Consider the following 22,190-nt stretch of genomic DNA (forward strand, 5'->3'; position numbering starts at 1 on the left):
CAAGAATGAGCCCACTGAATCCTCAGAGTAACCAGTTGTGATTTATCTATTATAACTCTCATTATATAGATGGGAATAATGCAACTCAGAGGGATTAAGCAATTTTCCCAAGATCGCACAGCAGATAAGGTGTGAAGATGCAAAGACTAAATTCAGGTATGTTTAATTTCAGAAAACCTGCTCTTTTATCTGTTCAAAAAATCATTTGACACAATTAAAACTGTATTTCACACAGTTAGATATATTCTTATATCACCTAAAGAGCCAGACTCTTTTCTACACACTATGGAATATACACTGGCCAGCTAGCAATAAAAAGGAACAGAGGTGTGCACTTTGCTCTCTCTTTAGCTCCAGACAGAATCATCAGCAAAAACTATTACTGGGCCAGAACATGCTTAGTTTATGAATCAAAAACAAAGACACAGTTATTAAATATCAATTCTCTGCTGTCAAGCAAATACAATGAACAACTGTTGGAAAAGATTATCAGAAGGGGAATGCAACAAATTTAAGGAATCTCTTTATGAAAATTCAACACTGAACTTACAGTGTGGGAATCACAACAAATACTCACTTGACAAGAAGTACAATATCTTTAAATTTGCTCTTAGAAATATCTTAAATGAATTTCATAGTAAAGCACGTTGTTGAGTTGGCCATGGTAGATGCAAATAAGAACATTATATTCCATTAAGTATTATTTAAAGAGAATAAAAAATGCAAAACTAGGACATGCTTCCCCACCCCAAAGCTGCAGAAATCCTGACCCATAGAAAGCTTCACGATAAAAGGGAAATTGGGTGTCCAGTGATATTCAAATTGTCACTATAATGGAGGCTCAGCAGAGGTCACATTCACTTATTTTAAAAAGCTTTCATAACAGTGAATGAAGTCAAGATGAACCAATGGTCTAGGATCATTGCTGGAAGCATAACCACCCAACTCTCAGTACTAGGAGTCAGTTGATTTAATATAATAATAGATTAGTCACATAATAAAATTGCTAAAAAATGGAGACTGTATGTAGCAGAAGCAATAGAGTAAAAAATATTACCCTCAACAGATCTGGAAAGATATTTCTCTATGACATACATTTCATCTAATATACTAATATGCGTTAAAAGTGAGCTAGATGCAGTAAATAGAAATGCAAAAATGTTCTTTTTTAAGGACAATTAAAGGAAAATATTGCCAAGTAATAGAAAAGAAGACAGACTTCTTGGTGTTCCTGAAATTAAGAATCTAATAAAGAAATAAACAAGTTCTAGAGGGATAATGGGGTGTTTCTTGGCATTATGATATGACTTTATTTGTAGAATAAGCTGATTTATAATCTTACAAAGAATAACAGAAAAATTTATTAATTTTTCATTTAATCTTGAATTATGTGTAAACCTAGAAAATGATTTTAGCTCTATAAAGGTTTTATAAGGAGTAGTGCAGATTGTGTTTTCAATCTAATTAGAATCATGCAATTTTAAAGTTAAGGATGCTTCTGAAAGAGAGAAAACCAGTTCATAAAGAATTGGAAGAATTGATCCTGTTATTAACGAAAGCTGGTTAATTTGGTAAATCTTATGGCATTCTCTCTCCAAGTAACTAGAGTAAAACCTACCACCACTCTGTTTATCTGGTATTGAGAAAAAGAATTAACAGGCCCTAATAAATTTTAAATAACCGGGTCATAAAAGTATATGAATGTTTGTGCATATACATGTGTACAAACATTAAATGATGTACTTCAGATAAAGTAGACATGTCTAGATTAATCTTTCATTTAAAGATCTGAGTGAAAGAAGGAGAAGCATATTGGGGAACATTGTCCTCCTGACATTTAACAAATCCACCAAGCGTGGAAATTTGTCTTGCTCCCTTGCCTTAGATCAGTCCAATCCACAGAGCACATTTGTCTGGCCCATTTAAGGTACTGCATGCCTTTACCAATATTTGGATCAAATGAATGTGTTATGTATTTTAAATGAAGCAGAAATTGTAAAGGCAACCCTTTTTTGTGGACCAGAAACATTGTGGTACACTATTCTATCAATAAAGGAACTGGAACACATTGTTTTCTCAAATCCAAAGCAACAATAGAACAAAACATCAAGGAAAATGAAATCAAGATGAGTAACGTAACTTGGCATGTTTATTTCCACAAGGTCTTAAAGCTCCATATTTAAGAAAGAAAAAAGTAAATTGAGTTCAAAATACATAAGTACTTTCAGATATCAAAGGAATTTTAATCTCTGGTAAATTTTTATGTGAGCATTTGACTATATACGCATTGAAAAAATACATTTTTATAATCAAATTTGTTTTATATTTTATTTGCCTTCTAGTACAGCAGGTTTAATTTTTACTCTTCTTCCTCTTTGTCCTATGCTTCCAAGGGAAAGGAGCAAGTAGAAAAAAGAAAAAAAAAAAAGAGAAAACATTCTAAAAAAGAAATATGATAAGGATTTGTGTGAGAAAAAAACATGATATATTTTATCTTTTTAATCTTTTGTTTCTACACATACCGCTGTATTAGTGCTTCCTATAACTGTTTGAACAATCTCTCAATAAACTATTTTAAATATATTCTGACTTTCATAACTATTGAGTGCTTATAAAACTGCCCCAAATTAATAGTTCAAAATAATCTCTAGAACTATGCTCTTTGTTAATGAATATAGTTATGAATGAATTCCTTTCAGATTGCTGTCTTGCTTGGTACTTATTTTTTTACCCCAAACATTCCCTACTTCCCACATTTAAAAAAAATGATAGTTGGGTGGGGTTCGACTCCATCAGTATCTTTTATCTGTACTACAACTAGAAAGAGGACAACTACACAGATACAACATCTCAACATTTCTTGTAATGTTCCCCAAATTACCATCTCTGTGAACTAGTGGAAGCCAGCAGCTTAACATTTTGATCAAATACAAATTCTAAGCTTTTAAATTGCTCATACTTAGCAACATTTCTATTACTGGTCAGAAAAGTGTATCTTTGATCCTAGCTCTTCCTGTAACTGACTGTGGGATCTTGGGCGGGTCATGCATTTGGAGTTCAGCTCTCTGGAATATAGTTTCTATAGCCATGTCTTCTCTAGTGCAGATCATTTTAAGGTACTTTTCTTTTCAAAATGCTATGACTTATGAATTAGAGTGCTGTACGCTCTGGAGCAAGAATCCACCCATTTCAGCATTTGGTCATTATGACGGAGCTTAACACCCACATTGCGAATGTAGTATTCATAATTGTGAAATAATTCCAAAAAAAGAACCAAAGGTGTTGGCTCAATTTAAATGATCAAAACAAAGCTTAGCCTTCTATATATTTATAATATGGATTGAGACATTTTTCACAATTCTACTAAACAAAGAACTTCTCTCAGTCTCATAAAAAATTGAGACCGAATCCACTAAAACTGTATTCAAAGTCAGCAATAGTTAGACTGAACCTGGAAATCCCATGAACAGTTTTAAACCATTGAACAAACACACTCCACATATAAACTGATGGATCATATCACATTAGAAGTGTACTTCTTCTAATTACAGCTAAGGAAGGTGAAGATTTTGGTCTGGATCACGTCACTGATGTTTCTGTCTCACTAAAGCTGTGACCCGTTCATTGAAATCTCAGGGAGAACAAACCTGAATAAACACTGTAGACTACATAAAGGAATTAAGTGCCTGACCCAGTTAGATAAAATGGAATAAACTTTGTCACAAAGATGTCTAAACACGACTAACAAAGGAATGAGATAATTTGACCTGATTTCTTCTGTCATTTATACTATTCAAATATAATAACATATGTTGCATTATCAAGATAAAACTTGGAAATCATGATGAATTTCTCCCCAGGTAACCTAACTGCACATCTAATAGTTACTTCCAGTTGGACGATGTTACACAGGGTTGGACCTAGGTTCCTTTTCTAGGTGGCCAGAGCAAGTGAGTATTGAGCACTTTCTATTTGTCTTGACACCAGGCTAAAACTATCCATCCATGACTTCATTAAATCCTCATAAGTGCACTATGATGTAAGGGCTTCCAGAAAGGGAATTTTCAGGACAGGATACACATTTTGTCAAAGTTTGTGCAGCAAGCAAGTGGTAGAGACAGGACACCCTGGTGAGTTCCTTTTTCCTTTTGTTACCAATACGGCTGCTTTATTTCTTCTTTATTGATGCTCCTCCTCACTGCTAACTTCCACACAGGAAAAATAACAGGCTACGGAGCCCTCAGTCTTGGTTTCTTCTGGCAATAGTAAGGGTGAGATTCTACTAGAACACGAAACCATACGCTCCCTAACTCCCACCATTATCACACCCAGCTCTTGAGTGTACAGTAAAGTTCTCACCACTGCTGCTCTTAATCAGTGATTTTCAACCTTATTCATTTCATGGTCACATAAACTAATTAATAAAATTTAGCAATACAGCAAAACCTTTTTTTTGCTGATCAATTTTTGATTGATTTATACCAGGCAGCTAGTGTGTTGGCTGTTGTCAGTTTTTTATTTGATGATCTAAGAGGTAAGAGGCCAGTGCCCCTGAAGAAATAGTCAGGTATTGCATGTATTAAAAATTCTCATGGTACACCGGTTTGAAAATGGCTGCTCTGAATGAAAACTCACTACACCTTTCTGCTTTGGTTCCCCTGCACCTCTCCCATCAAGAAAACTTTCAAGCATACTTTGAACATTAAACCATAGAGAAAAACCATTGCTAAAGTTAACTTCCCCTCAACACGAGATGAAAAGTACTGTCAGCTTGCTTAGGCTGAAGGTCCCTGGGACAGAGAGCTGCCATTTGCGTCATTCTCGTGACACAGGAGGCAATGAGTCACGAATTATGCTGAAAGTCATTTTTCTTTGTAGGTTGTTTCAAGTAGGTCCAAGTAAGAATGAGAAACAAAATATTTTTCATTGGAAGCATGCATGAAATTATGATTTCTGACCTGGATCTGTTGCTGAAGCAAATTGATTTTGTGTTGCTGCTGCAGAAGTTGCTGCTGCTGTCTGGCAATCTGTGGAGAGACAGCACAGGAAAGTGTTAAAGTGCATTGTGTGTTGTGGTCCTGGGGGAAATCACCAGTGTTCTGCTTCTCAAAGTTTGACTTGGCACCAATTATTAAGATGATGCAAATAGATGTACTTGTGTCTCTATGGTCCCAGCAATTCATCCTTAAGTAGGATCAAACAAGACATTCAGTCTTTAGGAACATGTATGGTTCTTTTGGCCCAGAACAAATGAAGCCCTAAGACACTACAGCAATGATCTAATCCAGTTTGAAATGTTAGTTTCAAAAAACCTCACTTCCTGGAAATATGTTAAGAAGCCACTGTCTTGGATATTTTCAGCTCTATTTTATGAAAGAAAGTATTGATTAAATGGGGTTTGGGAATCAACGAGTTCCGAGTAGCACAAAGTATTGTAAGATGCTTTCTTTCTTAGTGATGTTATAGTTTTGGTGTTTGTTTCTTGCTGAAATACTGTCCTCATTTCTGCTTCCCACAAACCTCTGAACTGCCATCTCCTCCACACACACCATTCTGGTGCCTGCTCCCATTCTCAACTACAATGATTCCCAATAAAGTCACCAGTCACTTCTATTTTTTAAAAAATCCCGAAGCATTTTTCATTCCTCACCTTTTGACTTTTCATCAGAAGTCAACACTCCAGTGCTTTCAATGATCCTGAACCTTATTTCTCAGCTTCTGGGACATCATGTGTTCTTGCTTTTGCTCCTGCCTCTCAAGCTGTTCCTCCTCAGTCACCTTCAAAGGCTTTATCCAGTGTTGTCATTCCATAAGGCTTAATTTTAGACTCAATTCTTTTCCCTCAATACCTACTTCCACATGTACGCCAAGTGCTTATAAATTTGTTTATCTAGACCAGACCATTGCTTCAAGTTTCAGACCCATCTATCCAATGACATTCCCACAGGTACTTCAAATTCAACAGGTTAAAACTAAATTCAGACTTAATGCTTTCATGTGGTCATCTAAACTATTTTCTAAGCCAGTGGCTAGCACAATCACTCTCTTATGTACTCTGATTACTATCTCTTACTTATACATACTGTGCTATGGATCATATATATTTTGTTCATCATTTGCAAAAAAGCCTGGAGCAAAAGGAGTACAGAATAAATAGTTGACCAGGAATGCTTGCTTGAATAGATGAGAAGAAAATTTTTTAGGCATTTCATTGCATCATAAAGGGTAAGTAATCTTCTTGAGAGATTTTTAACATCACTCTCTTATAAATAAGCTCTGATTCTTATACTCATCAGAATCATTTTCATTAAAAAGTGTATTTCCTTAAATTCAGTATCAGGAAGCTAAAAGCTCGGGATAAATATGATTCAAGCAGAGTCCTTTAGTATCAATGCAAGAACCCATATGCAGTGGATGGGTCTGCCTGGCTATGCAATAAACTTTTTATTTCTCTTATGGATACTGGTACAACTATAATTACTTTAATACTTTATTTTATCTTAGGAATGTAGTAACAATGATTTTTTTCTAAGAAAGGTAGAAAAGGATATGAAAAGGGAGTATCACTTTTTTCTTATCCAGTTCTTTCTTCCCACATACCAATATTTCAGCTGGTATTTAAATCCTCTCATTAGCATCTTAAGACTTTAATAAAGAAACTGACCACTTCATACCTTCTACCCTTATTCCTGTTCCAAGTTACCATTTCTTCTTGCCCGGACTATTGTGACAGCCTCCTACTCACTTTTTTTGCTTCTGCCCTTGCTTCCTAAAACCTATTATAAACTAGCATCTAGAGAGACCCTTTGAAAATATAAGTTGTGTCATATTATTCATTGTTTCAAAACACTGTCTCACTCAGAGTAAAGGTCAGTGTGCTTGTAATGCCCGCAAGCCCAATATGACTTGGCCACCTGCTACCTCTCTGACTTCATTTCCTCCTTCTCTTTCCCTTGTCCCTCCACGCTTGCCACACTGCTCTCCTGTCTCTTGAACATACCAAGGATGTTCCTACCTCTCAATGATACTCCTACCTCTGGACCTCTTGCTTTCCCCTTGTTGGAAACACTCTTTGCTCACTCCCTCGCCTCCTACAAGTCTCTACTCAAACATGACTGTGTCAATAATGTCTTCCCTGATCAGTTGCTTTAAAAGAGCTACTCTTACTGACATCCTCATCCCTAATCATCTGATCTATTACTATAATTCTTATCAATATGTACTACATTTTACTTTTTAAAAAATGTATCATCTATCTCTTCCCAACTACAATTCAATATATGAGGGACTTTAGTCTGTTCCATTCTTTGCTGAATCCCAATCACTAGAACACAATCCGGAATCAAATTGGTACTCAGTAGATATTCATTAAAGAAATGAAGGCAAAATGGAATGCAGAGTATCGTGGAAAGGCTGAGCAGTACACAGGTTCATTAGTATCTCCCAGAGCTTTCATAAGATTAGTGTGTACAGAGTAGGCATACTCTATACTAAGTATACCAAGTAGGCATTGACTCTCCTGTTAGGAGAGTCAGAAAAGAAGATAAACCTACGCCTTAAGGCAAGACTACTAAATGCCATTCAGAAATTTTACTGAGGCATTTCATTATAGATAAAAATGTCATCTTCCAAGCAGTTGTGAACCATCAAGTAGAGAGAATAAATGGAAAGAAAGGGGATTCCCTTCAAATGTAATCTAAATATTTTTTACCTCTTTCAACTATGCTGGCTCACCCTTTGAAAGCTATACTGACTACCCTTGACTAAACAATGGTTCCCCCCACTATAGATGGCAGGTGGACTGAACCCAGAACATGAGATATTAAAGAGAGTTACCTACAAAAGATGAACCATCTCTATGTGTAAGCTCAGCCTACGATACCCTCTATCTTCCCTTCTTATTACTACCGACTTTCCTTTAAGTAACGGTTTTGATGCTTTGTTTCCCATTCCCCACCACATATAAATTCTTCTATATGTCAATTCTTATTGTCTGATTTCTGCTATTAGAGCTCCATAGAAGCCACACTCTGAGAAGCCAACAATAAAAATCCAAATGACAAATCTAGTAACTTTTTGGTTCTAGATTTGTTCATTTTCCTACTCCGACTTTTCTTACATTTCTTCAAATTACTTATCACTACTTAAAATGCTTTGTTAATTTCCTTTTTTCTTTGTTCATCATCTCTTTCCACTAGAATTTTGAGGCTTTGTCTTTGTGATTAATTGAGGTAGCCTCCGCAGCTGGGAAAGTGCCTGGCATATAAGAAGCACTTGGTCGAACAGGTGAATAAAACTGATCTACTCTAGTGTTTTAAACTCTCATCTTTACATAGAAAATCTAAAACATTTAGCTCAAATCTCCCTTCCAAACCATTGATTGACATTTCTACCCATCTCTCATGTACCTCTACAGGGACAACCTGACAACAACTCTAATTCAATATAGCCCATCCTTCGCTGCTCCAAATTTGCCTTCCCCTTGACTTTCCCAATTACTCAGGCTCAATACTTTCCCTCTGCCTTTTGTCCACTTAGAAAACTCAACTAACTATTAACTCTTCCAGCTGTTTATTTCTTTCTTCTTTTTACCCATAGTCATTACTCTATCTAGTTTAGATTCTGACTCTTTCTTATTACTTCAAATTCCTGCCCCGTAATTTACTTTTCTTTACTGAAAGACAACTGAAAATTTACTTTACTCAGTGAATCCTATCTTTCTTCAAAGCTCATAACAAACCTCTTTAATGAAATCTTTTATAATGTCCCTGACTGGAAATGTTCTCTTGACCATGTTTCTGTTTGGTAATTTTCATATGACTTACCAGCATCTGACCTTGATTATAATTACCTCCATGTTTCATAGCGCTAAAGTAGTTGATGACCTTCCTCAGATCAGAGTTTGTGTTGGTGTTTTGCCTTTTTATTTATTTATGTGGGGGAAAGGGGAGAGAGGCTTTAATTGTTCTTTGTATTCCTAGGAGAGGGACATAAATAGCACACAAAACAAAGCAAAGGAATTTGACTTTGTCTCTAGTTCCTACTCACCTGTTCTTGTTGCTGCTTGGCCAGCTCCATCTGCTGGCGCTGCTTCTCGATCTGAGATGCAGCCAGTTTCTTCTGCTCGTCATGGGCAGCCAACAACTGCTCGCGCAGGCTGGTCAGCTGATTGATCATACCCATGAGCTGCCTCTCCTTCTCAGCTAGGCTTTCAGGAGTCCCTGAAAATGATACAGCAATAAAGTATATAAGAGAGGACACATGAGATGACAATAATTTTTCAACAACAATTATTCTGTTGCCTAGAGAACTGTTCCAAATATAAGATTGAACACACAAATGATACTTTTTTGGATTTGAACACAGCAGTAAAAAGTGATGGTTATTTACCCATAACAAAATATCAGAATGAATGAATATTATGATTGTTTTTATTATTTATAACAAGTAACAACTGATAGCTTTCTCCCCTTTATTGTACAAGTAAACCAAAAGCTATAGGCTGACTAGCTACTATTTTTAATGTCCTACATTGGAGCCTGATGGAAATTAAAAAAATCTAAAGTGCAATTCACCTGGACCTATGTAGTTTTTCAAATCAAATTAAAGTGGTAGTACAAAAACATGAAAATTTAATAACCATAATTACTAAGAGTTCAAGGTATTATTATCAGTGATATGATTCCTTAAAAAGAAACTTGAGGAATCAGAACTTAGGAAGCTTACATTAAAAGGGGAAAACAAACTATTCGCCAGTTAAGTCTGAGCCTGGTTTCTCACACGCCACTCAGACTTTTTTCAAAAATAGAATATAGCTAGCAAAGAAAATACCCAAGTTTGAGGTACAAAAATAGTCTATCATGAAATAATGTAATATGATTGAAAATGAACAGACTGCTTTATGGTCACTCAAGATTACAGTTAAATCTAAGATCTAAAGAAGTCACAGCAGTCATTTAAAATAAATAGGGTGCTCAAGATTTGAAAGCACACCAGTGAATCATCTAAGTGGGGTTAACATACTTATTTGATACCATAGAAAGGTGAGCAGTTCACTTAAACAGAAACATTATCACTTTTAATTGTTCTGAAACTCACCAGAGATAAGACCTCTATGGTAAAGTAATAGCGGAAGAGGAGAACATACTTTTTAATTACAATTTTCACTTGAAACATAAGACACTAAGCACTGTTTTAATAATGCATTTGCCACCTGTATAAGTACTTAGACAGCAGAACCTGTTACAACTCGGTCACCCTTCCCCATCCCACTGCATTTCTCCCTACCGATTTATGTTGAAAAAGCATGTGCTTTTTAAAGAAGTAGTAGCTATAGTTAGTGGCTTAAAATTTTCATTTGCCCATTGGGAATGGAAATAAAGTTTCTAATGCAATTTACATAGGCTAGAAAAGAAACATCCATAAAAGAAATTCTGAGTGAATGTAAGGCAAGAATCATGCCTTATACTCCTGCCTTATTCATTGCAGGTACTCATTAGATAGACACTAATAATTTATTGTACCTCAGTTATTCAGATCCATCAAAAACAAGGACACTTACTCAAAGAATAACTATGTGACTATTATAATTAGAATTCTAACACTGAAATATCTAAATACGGGAAAGGTTTCTAAATAAAAATATCCAGCCCTGGCTGGTGTGGCTCAGTGGACTGAGTGACGGCCTGCAAACCAGAGGGTTGCTGGTTTGATTCCCAGTTGGGGCACATGCCTGGGCTGTGGGCCAGGTCCCTGGTTGGGGGTGTGTGAGAGGCAACCGAATGATATACCTCTCACACATTGATGTTTACCTCCCATTCTTTCTCCCTCCCTCCCCCTTTCTCTAAAAGTAGGTGAATAAAATCTTTTAAAAAAGGAAAATATCCAAATGATGGTAAGATGTGCATCTTCATATACTGTCAGTAAAGGAGTAAATTCTACCACATTTCTGGGATACACAATAGGAAAAGTAATCCTAAATCATCCTCAAGGGCATAATTTCACTTCTAAAATCTAGCCTAAGAAAACAGCAGGAGACCTGACTGGTGAGACTCAGTGGATTGAGCACAGGCCTGTGAACTGAAGGGTCCCCAGTTTGATTCCCAGTCAGGGCACATTCTTGGTTGCAGGTCAGGTCCCCAGCAGGGGGTGTGTGAGAGTCAACCACAGATTGATGTTTCTCTCCCTCTCTTTCTCCCTTCCTCCCCCTCTCTAAAAATAAATAAATAATAAAATCTAAAAAACCCGAAAACAACAGGAAATTCAACCCATAACAGTTACCTTCACATGGTGACAATGTAACATAAATACTGCTCTACTGTACTTAGGGAGAGCTCTTGCTCCCAATTCCCTTCTCTGTCTCCACTGTCATTCTCCATCATCTTTTTCATACATTGTTATAGCAAACTTTCAATAGAACTTCCTGTCATTAATTTTTATCTCTCTAAGCCTATCCTTTAAGTAGGCACCAAAGTTATCTTCCTAGAAAACAAATATTGTAATATCACCTCCTATGTTTAAATACTTCCACTATTTTCTAAAGAAAACGTCAACTGATCCTTAAAGAAATGAATGAATCCCTTCAAAATATAACCCAACCTTCCCGTTCCTTTGTGCATCTTAAATTCTAGTCACACTGAATTCTCCACTATTCTTCCCAAATAACACCCTTCATGAGTGAGAACTACCTAAACATTCCTTCTTCATGCTGGAGCTCATGTGTGTTCTTCTTTGTGATTCTTTTCCTTATTTACACTAATAACAGTCATTCCCTTCCTTAGGAATCCAAACAGTATGTATCTTTATTATGATAATTAATCATTAATTGTATTATTTTATTTTCACATTTGTCTCCTAAAGCTGACAGAGATAGTTGTGACAGCCACAGCTGTAAATTACCATTTTTTATATCTTCATTACCTATTATAGAACCTGGCATATAGTGAATCATCTAAACATGTTTAATGAATAACATAAATAATAAAGGCCATTCCCTTTATACCACTCTGAAGGTTAGGAATGCCATATAGCCAAGGAAAATGGGGAGATGTTTTATCTTATAAAATACTTGCATAAGTGTGTATCCTGGTTTCGACTCAAAAAAGTTAAGCCAAGGAACTTAAGCTTTTGTAAAAGAAAATTTCCCCATTTTTATGAGTACTAAATGAAGATAAAGGAGTAAGTTCCATGGTTTCATCTCTAAATTATCATGTTCTTTATAATGATCTCCCAGTGTGTGGGGAGGTTATAATAAATGATCTTAAGAATACTGGAAATTCTAGTAATAGTTACAAAACATCCTAAACTTAAAAGAGAATTAACTAGATCATTGGGAAATCCCAGAGGCCCACTAAACAAAAAGAGGAGCTACTTTCTTTACTTAGATTCAAAATTTTAGGATTCATACAAGTTTGTAACACTATGGGGACACAACCATGTGTAGGTATATGGACTCGCTCCATCAGACTCAAATAGTGTATGTGAATGATTGTAGTTTATTTTCATTTTCTCAGTTATTTGAACTCTTATGTGTTTCAATCTATTCTAGTCTGGCTTCAATTCCTTAGGATGAAGGATTACTGAAGTAAAAGACAAAAATACTCTACATTCCAGTTTTCTCTGCTGCTTAGTAGCTACAGGCAGATTAATCATTTGAGTGATCCTTATAGCTCTGTAGGTTCCATAAGAGAAGAAGAACAGGTCAGAATATTCCTTAATAGAACAATGTACAGATGTCACGAGGGCAGGAAACCAGCTTTAGTCATCCCCTGTTCAGTAAGAGGTGTCACCGCCGGACCCATGTTTGAATTCCTTTGCTTGCCTCACTTTCTATAGCCAATGCCCTGGGAATCCAGTTAACCTAAGACCATATTATAAATCAGCCCAAGGATTGTCATTTCCACCACTACTCCTTAATCCAGATCACCATCATTGCTTGCTTGCCTTGAGGACTACAACAGCTTCTAACCATTCTACCTGCTTCCACTTCTTCCCCTACTAAATCCATTCTCCAAGCAAAAGTTCAGAGTACTGTTCAGAGAGGTAAATCAAATACTACCGCATACATGTATAAAACCATGTCATAGCTTTATACCGCCTATAGAATAAAATTAAAAGTCCCTACCCTTACAAAGCCCTGAATGGTCAGGCTCTGAATTTCTGTGGCATCATCTCACCCATTTTCTCTTTTGCAGAAATGCGTCAGTTGTGTGGCCTTCTTTGAGTTCCTCTAAGACCAATACACAAACATGCTCCCACCTTAGGGCTTTTGTCTCTAGTTGCTTCCCCTAGGAACTTCTGCCCCTACATCGGGGTTTCCCAATCAGGACACTTACTCACCTTTTGGGCCACAGCATTCTTTTTCTGGAGCTGTATTCAATAGTGCCTCTGGCTAGATGTTGGTAGTACTCCCCACCTAGCTACAACACCCCTTAAAAATGTCTCCAGACACTGCCAAATTTCCCCTTGTAGAGCAAAAACATCCCCAGTTGAGGACTTCATCAAATGACTGGTTATTTTCTTTAACTCATTCAGCATCTGTGCAGAGTTCCTCCCATGTGCCTCACACTAGTCTGTGTGCTGGAGATGCAGAAGTGCACAGGCCTGACAAAAAGTCTGCTTCATGGACTTTGCGTTTAAATGAAAGGGATAATCAATCAGTCAGTCAGTCAAATTCAGATCCATCCAGATAGCAGTATTTGTTGGATTAACTGAAAAATACAGTGAATAAACAGACTAACTTAAGTTAACCTAAATTTATGACTAAAGCTTCTTTTAGTGGCATGCTTACCCAACAAGAGAGAAAGGCAGACCCCCTTCAGATTTATTACTTGGGACCTGATTCTTATTCCAGATCTTCTTGCTTTCAAATTGTTCAATGTATTTAAACAGAATTACCTCTTTCAAGCCACATACTGAATCAATATCTCTCTTTTATCTCAAAATGTTACGTCGCCTAAGAGGGGATCTACTTTAATCCACATGTTGAATCCACCTAGGATGTCTCTAATTCATGAGCTCCAAAAGGCCATAGTGTTGCTGCGTGGATTATTTTTTGAATACGTTCATTACTGGCATCATAGAACTGTGTGGTGTTTGCCTTCGTGTCCCAACTTCTAGAAAGAACAAAATGATCAAAAACAGCCAATTTTTTACTATCTTAGCTTCAGCCGGCATTTTCCTTAACACCAGATACCACATGCTGCCTGCCTGAGTTAATGCATTCTGAGCGGGGTAAGAAGAGTCTAGGAGGGAAACTGATGGGAAAGAAACCAGGCTCTCAAGAAGGCAGGCGGAGAACCTGATCTAGGCATTTCTGAGTAGCCTAGGCAGAAAACCTCTCCAACAATGCCCTTCTTTTATACCCTCACCAAACAGAAATACTAGGTGAGAGAACTTCACATGCAGCCATTTTTGGTTATAATTCTACAACTAAATTGAAGTCAGTAAAAATACAAACTTGCAGTGACGTTATTGAGAAACAAAAGATCTGTTATAATTAGTCAAAGCCACCATGGATCCTCAGATACTGTTCTCAGGTGAAGTGCCAATGCAGTGACCTTCACGCTTGCTGAAACAATGCGCAACACAATTGGCTGTCATCTGGAATGTGGGCATTGTTTTTCCTCCCCCTCCAGTAACTAGGAGGCTATAAAAGGTCTTTCTTTATTTCACAGGACCTTTCGATAAAGGCAAAAAACACTGTAAACTGGCCAGTTCCATTATATGGCTGAGAAGAGAAGAAATAACTTTTTTTTTTCAGGCAGCTAATCAGCTTGTTAGATAGATGGACTGTTTGCTGTCTGCAGAACTTTGTAGTCAAACTGCAAAACTAGATCTAGTGTCCTTTCTCTGTGCTTTTTTTAGAGGATTGTTTCTAATGTAACTTTAAAATCGAATTACTTCACACTTCCAAAGTACCAGACCATAAGATGGTATAAATTCATACAGACGAAATAATCTAACCTGAAAAATAATTTTATGCTTTTAAAACTGGTGACCTTTATGGACTCACATTGTTTCTTAAAAAGTGAGATTGACTTTAAGCAGGTATGACAAAAAATTTATTATTGATAGCTGAACTATCCAAACCAAATGCTATTTCTTTTTCTTCCTTTAAAAAAATTAGCACTTTTACTTTTTCAACAGTAAGAAACACATCTTTGAAACCGAGCTGTAACTGTAATCTCTGTCTACACACCCTGAAAGTAACTCACCCGCAGCAACTGGAAGCCAGCCCTTAGGAGCTGAGCTCTGGTCTTGCTTGGCCGCAGCCTTAGATGCTCAAGAATAGGTGTGTGGGGCTGTGTGTATGCACTGACACACACACACACATTCATGCACCCACTTGCATTTTTCCTAGAACTAATTAAAAGTCAAGTGCAAACTGGTCAGCATAAATGTTGGAGAAAAGTTTCAATCCACAAGAAGACTCGGTAAATACCATAGAGGGAATACACATCCCAAATTAAGCAATGATTCTATTCCAATAAATATTCTAAGGTATCATTATTAAATTATCTAATAATGAAATACATTCATATTTTCAGACGAAAAAAAGCTCATACTTATTCTTCCCTACCCCGGCTGAGTCCATGAGACTTACACCTTTTTTTACCTCATAAAAAAAGCAGCTGCTGAACAGCTAAGCCATTGTTCTTGTCCAACTTCTGAGGTGGCATGAAAACCACATTCCTGGGCCCTACATAATCATAGGGAGTCTGACCCCCCAAGAACCATTAAGTAAAATTTATTTACCCCCAGAGGGCAACCCACAATTGTATCCTCTCCACTTTCTAGCCACCTATGAACAATGGATAGTAATTGCAACTGTCACGGGCAGTCAGCAGGGAAAGCAGCCCAGCGAGATTTTCCCAGTCTTCTGCCAAACCAGATCTGAGCACCTAACAACCATGCCCCCGAAAGAAGAAAGATCTACAGTTGCTTTTAAAGTGCATCAGAAAACAGCATTTTGAACAGAACCAGAGCACAATAACCAAACTTGTACTCTGAATGCGAAGCTTAAAAAAAAACTCCAAATTAAAGACAGAAACTTCTCTCGAGACTGTACTACAGCTTCCTGAACTGACCCCACAGACAAGCCTGAAAGGACAGCTGAGCTTCTTTCCTCTAAGCTTATCATCTCTGCTGTTGCTGCTTTTAAGTCTGACTTGTGAGGAAAACAAGGGAGGGAGAAATGTGTGTCCTCCAGTGCAACGAGATCACAGGGTTTGGGATGGGCTCTGCATTCACTCGTTACCCAGGTCGGAGGAGAACACAGAACCTCGGGGAATAATACATCCTTTGTGTCAGGTGCAAATGGGTTAAAATCCAACAAAACAGTATAAAATATATGCCACCTCAGTAAAAACTTCTTCGTTCTCTTTCAACTTTGTCTTCAAGTCCTTTTAGGAATGTTACTATTTGTTTAAATTGGATTCCAATACAGGTTTTGTTGATTAGCACCTATTCATTCTCTCACCTCCCATTCATATCTAATCATAGCCTGAATATACGTGAATTCCAAATATATTGATGAAAAGCAAACTACTCAGTCAAATAGTTTCCGGAAGTTTCAGATTGTGATGATATTAGTGGCACGTGAGTCAGGCGTTCGTGAAGCCCACTCTGTGCTTCGCCTTCCTGCAGGACAACGCTCTTATGTGGAGACTTTAGAGAGAAAATGACCTCTCTCACAGGGAGCATGCACACGCATGCACACATGTGCAAAGAAGTTACTTACACACATAGCTGCACATGTACACCATTATAAATCTGGTGATATATTGAATAGATATTCAGTCCCTATCACAAAATATACAGAGGAATACATAGCAATATTTTAATATGGATCAGTTTTATTCTAAAAATATATCCTTCAGAACTCAATCAAAACTGTCCTATTAGCAACAAATAGAAAACCAAAGATTGCCTACTGTACTCTAAGACACACTTTTAAATTAATTTGAAAGGATTACTTAACCATATTTTTATGGGAAATTTAATCTTGTCCCTTTGTTCTTAGGATAAGTTTATTAAGATGTGAATATTCAGTATTGTCTGAAGTCTATACAGAATTTTTCTGTTATTTGTACGTAACTTCTGACTGAAAAAAACAAAAAGAAAGACAGAAACGTGGCCCTTATTAATACAAAGCAACCTTCTTTTAAGCATTCCTCATTCATCATTCTGATTTTAAATGTAGATTATATACATCCATACTTCTAATATGTGGCATGTATGAAATCAACTTGTAACCCACAGTTTTTAAAACTTTAGGTACATACCTACTTAAAACGTATACCACTCATTTTTAAAAAAATATGAATCTCAAAGCCTGCTAAAAGTACAGTGAGATCATTCTATTAAAACACACCATTATCCCATACGGTACAAACAGGGCAAAAATAAGAACCCTGATATACCCACTTTCAAGCTACAAAGAACAAACACCAAAGATAGTGAATGCACGAGGCAGAACAGGGTGGGGGCAGAAGGACTTCATTGCTATTCGTGTTCCTAAATATTAACTTCATTTTGATAGATTTTGGATCAAAATAATTACAAACATATTACCTTTTATTTCACCAAAGTTCCCTGATCCCATTGCAAGAAGCTTGTCTTTCCAGTCCTTTGATAGTAGCTTCTCAATACTGGGGGTTTCTAAGTAAAGAAGAAAAAAGGTAAGCAATCAACATGACTGTCTTGACAATGGAGCTCATCAAAAGTCTAGCTGCTAGATCCTGGAGGGGGCGCTCGGTTGGAGTGTTGTCCTGATATGCCTACGTTGTGAGTTCTATCCCCAGTCAGGGCACATACAAGAATCAACCAAGGAATGCATGAGTAAGTGGAAGAACAAATCAGTGTTTCTCTCTCTTTTTTTTTTCTCTTTCTGATCCCTCCCCTCAAATAAATCCAAGTTGTTTAAAAAAAATTTTTAAAGTCTATCTGCTAAAAATAAGGCCATCCCAATCCCAGCCCCAGTTCATAATGACTTCATCAACAAACTGATAACAGGGGAGGAAAAAAAAGAGTGTTTTGTTGCTTGCTGTTTCAAAATCATTAGCTTTTTCCTTTCGCAGAACAAAGCGGTTCTAATTCTTTATGACAATGGGTACATATAAGCCTGCAGTTCATTGTTTTTCAATTTGGTGAATAAATTTCTGCTATAATGGATGCTTGTCAATTTCAGGGTGTTAGTCTGCAGTCAAAAAATAATTATGTTGATAAAATGCAGAGTAAAAAAAAAGGCAAAGAATTAGCTCTTAAATCTGCTACATGTAATTATATCCCTCTGTGTGTTTACAATTACATCCACTTTATAATATGTGTTTAACATCATGTGGTGGTAAGCACACTGTGGAAAGATTTGCCGTGAACATTAAAAAAAAAGTTGGTACAAAAGAAGCTGTACAAAGATTGCAAAATCTAGAGAAGTGAGTAATGCCTATAATGGAAACCTATTATTTGCTTATTTCAGATTTGTGTCACACTCTTTTTAAAACACCCTGCACAGGGACCAGGCACACACATTTTAGAGAGCCAAGCTAGGCTGTAGTCTGATATTTGTCTCTATACATCACCCAGTTCTGACCTCTCCTTTTGTGTCTGAATGTTAATGTATAAGTAAATATAAATGCCAACAAAACCCCCAAACATTAAACTCGGTTCCAAACAATGTAATTGTATATTCTTGTCAGCATTTAGATGGGTACACAATTACAATGGCTTTCAATCCCACGATTAGCACTGCATTCAGTTAGAAAATGGAGTGTACTAAAAGATAAGTGTCCCAGTATGCTCCATCTAAATAACAATGCCCACACTTATTATCTCGATCTGAGACGTGCACTGCCATTCTCCCCACTGGTGTTTATGTGTGTTTGTGTTTGTGCAGACATTCGTCTACCCCCTACTAGGAGTATAAAGGGAGTACATGTTAACTTATCAAAGGAACCGTCTGGCCTAGAGACCATCAGATTATTAGAAACTGGTTAATTTTCCCCACATCAAATGCATTGTAAGACCCCTTCATCCTCATCTTTAGCTAATGCCATCTACTCTTCTGAAGGCCGAGATCTTGCTGCCATCCGCTACCAGAATCTCAAAGCCTGTGTGGAGCTCTGAACAAAGTAAAGGTGAAATTTTCCCGGGAGTAACTATAACAATATGGAATGTTTTGTTTTCAGATGTCAAAACCTTGTGGAAAATAAAATGGGGGTGAAAGAACTCTGATTACTGCTTTACATCGTCTGGATGGATGGTGGAAATTGTATACATCACCACTACACTGTGCACGTTTACCTACAGAATGCATGAAATGTATTTTTTCCTTTGTAATAAAATATGTATTTCCATTTTTCACATTTAGGGAAGACATCCTAAACAATTTACTTCTTCTTAAAATATCCCTTCTTATACCATATTGTTTTAAAAATGGTAATGACAATTATACAAGCAATAAAATGAATTAAATATATTCTTACTGTTATCGATATTTCTGTTTACTTAAGCTTTAAAGGTAACTTTACACACTTCTGCAAAGATTTCCAATGTCTCTACGTACCCAGTACACACTTCATGAGTGAAATTATTTTTTAAACCTTATCAGAGTAGGTCAAACAAACACCACTGTTTCTTTTTTCTAGCACTCTACAAAAATTCTTGAGAAGCATGTAAACAGGGCACAGCCAATATGGTATTTGCAATAGAGTACTGTCAGTCATTAAAAGCTAACAAACCTTTGCAAAGCAGGAATGCAGCAATAGAAATCCATTGTGCACTAACAATAAGCCCCTGAACCTCCCGGCACCAAAAGCAGACCATTTTACTTTTAAGGCTATTGTCTGCAAAGTCCATGACAAAGCTTTTCCCCTGCAGCTAGACAAAATATTCACTGTAGTGTGCTCATAAAGAAACAGAAGTCTTCTGTCTAAGTTGCAGAGTTAAAGAAACAGCCACCAGATTTCTGAAACCTGCAGAACATTCCCGGCCTCTTTATTAACTTACATAAAGATAGAAGGCTCATATACAGAGCCGCTTTTTTCAAGGACCTGCCTTTTAACATAAACTACAGAAAAATGAATAACTTCTTTGAGACCAAGTGATTTGGGAGATGCAAAATCAGAAACATATCTCACTTGAGGTTGTCATATCTGCGGCTGAATGAAGACCCTAATATTTGTAATTTGGATGAGGTACATGCTTTAAATTCAGATTCAGTAAACATTTATTGAGCGGCCTCTGTGTCAGGACCTATGCTAGAAGCCTTCACCTGTATTTTCTCATTTAATCACAGCCACCACCTGAAGACTCAGGTTATGTTGTTACATCCACTTTACAGGTCTAAAAAGAAGAGAAGGACTTGCATCTTGAACTGTTTTTGCTTTGCTGTTCCCTACAAATTCCTAACTCCCTTGACAACAATGAAACCCTGAGGAGAGCTACTATTTTGAGGGCTAAATGCTGCGCGGGATACCGGGCTCTCTGCATGCGGCATCTTCAACTTCTCACAGTAATTCTCTGAATTAGATTTTTCTACATCCATTTTTACCATATAGGAAACCAAAGTTTCGGGAGCTATTCGTGACAGTTCAATACCAAGTTAGCTCAAATGACTGAATCTCAAAGCCTTTGTTCTTTCTAGAACACACACACACACACATGTCTTCATCTGTAAAACGAGAGTAGACAGTATGTGGAAACTAGTGTCACTGTGGGGTTTCAAGGGAGTCTCCCCAGAACGTGCCACCCTGGCTGGCAGATTCCTTCCAGGTGAAAACAATTAAAGCCCAACAAAGTCAAGAAGAGTATTTGTTTTTGTTTTTGTTTTTTGATTTTTTAAAATTTTATTTAGTTATTTTTCAAGTACAGTTTTTTGTCTATTTTTCCCATCCCAGCCTCCCCCGCCCCTTGCTCCCCACCTCCCTCCCATTTCCACCCCCCTTAGTTCTCGTCCCTGTGTCCTTCCTATTTGTTCCTTGTTTTTGTTTTCAACCTCCCCCTCACCTGCCTAAAAGGATTCAGAAAAAAAAACAAAACCCAAAGACACTGAAATAGAGAACAAGGGGACAGTGACCAGAGGGGAGAGGTAAGGAAAGTTAAGGGGAAAAAGGGGGAGGGATTTGGAGGAACAAATAGGAAGGACACAGGGATGAGAACTAAGGGGGGTGGAAATGGGAGGGAGGTGGGGAGCATGGGTCGGGGGAGGCTGGGATGGGAGAAATAGACAAAAAAAAACTGTACTTGAAAAATAACTAAATAAAATTAATTTAAAAAAAAAGAAGAACCTGCTTCAGGAAGGGGGCTTCAGCGTATTCACCTCAGCACATACAATAAGTGGAGCAGATGGGGAGGGTCCAAGCAAAAATCTGTTCACTGGATTCCCCTCTGTGTCCCACTGTTTCTACATGGCTCTGCAAGAATTTGTTTTTACCAAATGTTTGCTCTTTCTCGTCTACCTGTGAATTGCCTACCTTCCCCTCCTTAGTCCCAAATGACACATAAGCCTCATTTTCCCTTGTGGTCTTTGGAATTTTCATGCTACGTGAATCTCCTCTGCATATATATTAAAATTAGATTTGTCTCCTGTTAATCTGCTGTATGGAGTTTGGATTATTCAAACAGCCAGAAGAACTAAAGGGGCATGTGGGAAGTTGCTCAGCCTCCAAATCATTAACTCCATTGGATGGGCGAAGTAAAAACTTGAAAGAATAATTGAATTCCCTGGTGCCATGTAGCTCTGAGCAGTATGGTGGTGGGATTAAAAACCAAGTTTTCGTACAGTTTATGTTCAGGATACAGTCCCACAATATGACTTTGCACTTTAGATTTTGGGTGATTTAAGGAAAACCTGTGACCATTTGGCAGCAATATAAAATGAAGTGAAAATGCATTCATATAGTGGAAAGATTATTGGCCGGTAAGTCAAACAATCTGGGTTCTCACCAAGACCTGCTCCCTGGCTAGCTCGGAGGGACCCAAAGTACATTATTTTACTCACTTCACCTCTCTATCCAAATTATTGTAGAACAAGTGTTTTAAACAAATCCACACCTGGTATTCTATCAGCTACTGTTTCAACTTGTTTCCATTGTAGCTCATGAAGCAGTGGCAAGAAATGATCTCACTATAATCAGCACAATGGACAGACAGGTACAAATGATTGAAATTTCTCTAAAAATGGTAAAGAC

At 37.2% G+C, this 22,190-nt stretch overlaps 1 protein-coding gene across 14 annotated transcripts in view; it reads right to left on the bottom strand.

The window, feature by feature from the left end:
* Nucleotides 1-22,190, bottom strand: part of SOX5 (SRY-box transcription factor 5) — a 929,786-nt gene that overhangs the window by 190,157 nt on the left and 717,439 nt on the right. For all 14 annotated transcript variants that reach the window (XM_037144816.2, XM_053661997.1, XM_037144815.2 and 11 more), the window contains 3 exons: nt 17,575-17,661; nt 9,049-9,221; nt 4,959-5,027 (listed from right to left, as the gene is read on the bottom strand). In XM_037144816.2, coding sequence (XP_037000711.2) covers nt 4,959-5,027; nt 9,049-9,221; nt 17,575-17,661 — 329 coding nt within the window. The remainder of the gene's footprint in view (nt 1-4,958; nt 5,028-9,048; nt 9,222-17,574; nt 17,662-22,190) is intronic.

The sequence above is a fragment of the Artibeus jamaicensis genome, unplaced genomic scaffold (assembly GCF_021234435.1).
Source record: "Artibeus jamaicensis isolate MK-2021 breed Jamaican fruit bat unplaced genomic scaffold, CSHL_Jam_final contig_233, whole genome shotgun sequence".
NCBI lineage: Eukaryota > Metazoa > Chordata > Mammalia > Chiroptera > Phyllostomidae > Artibeus > Artibeus jamaicensis.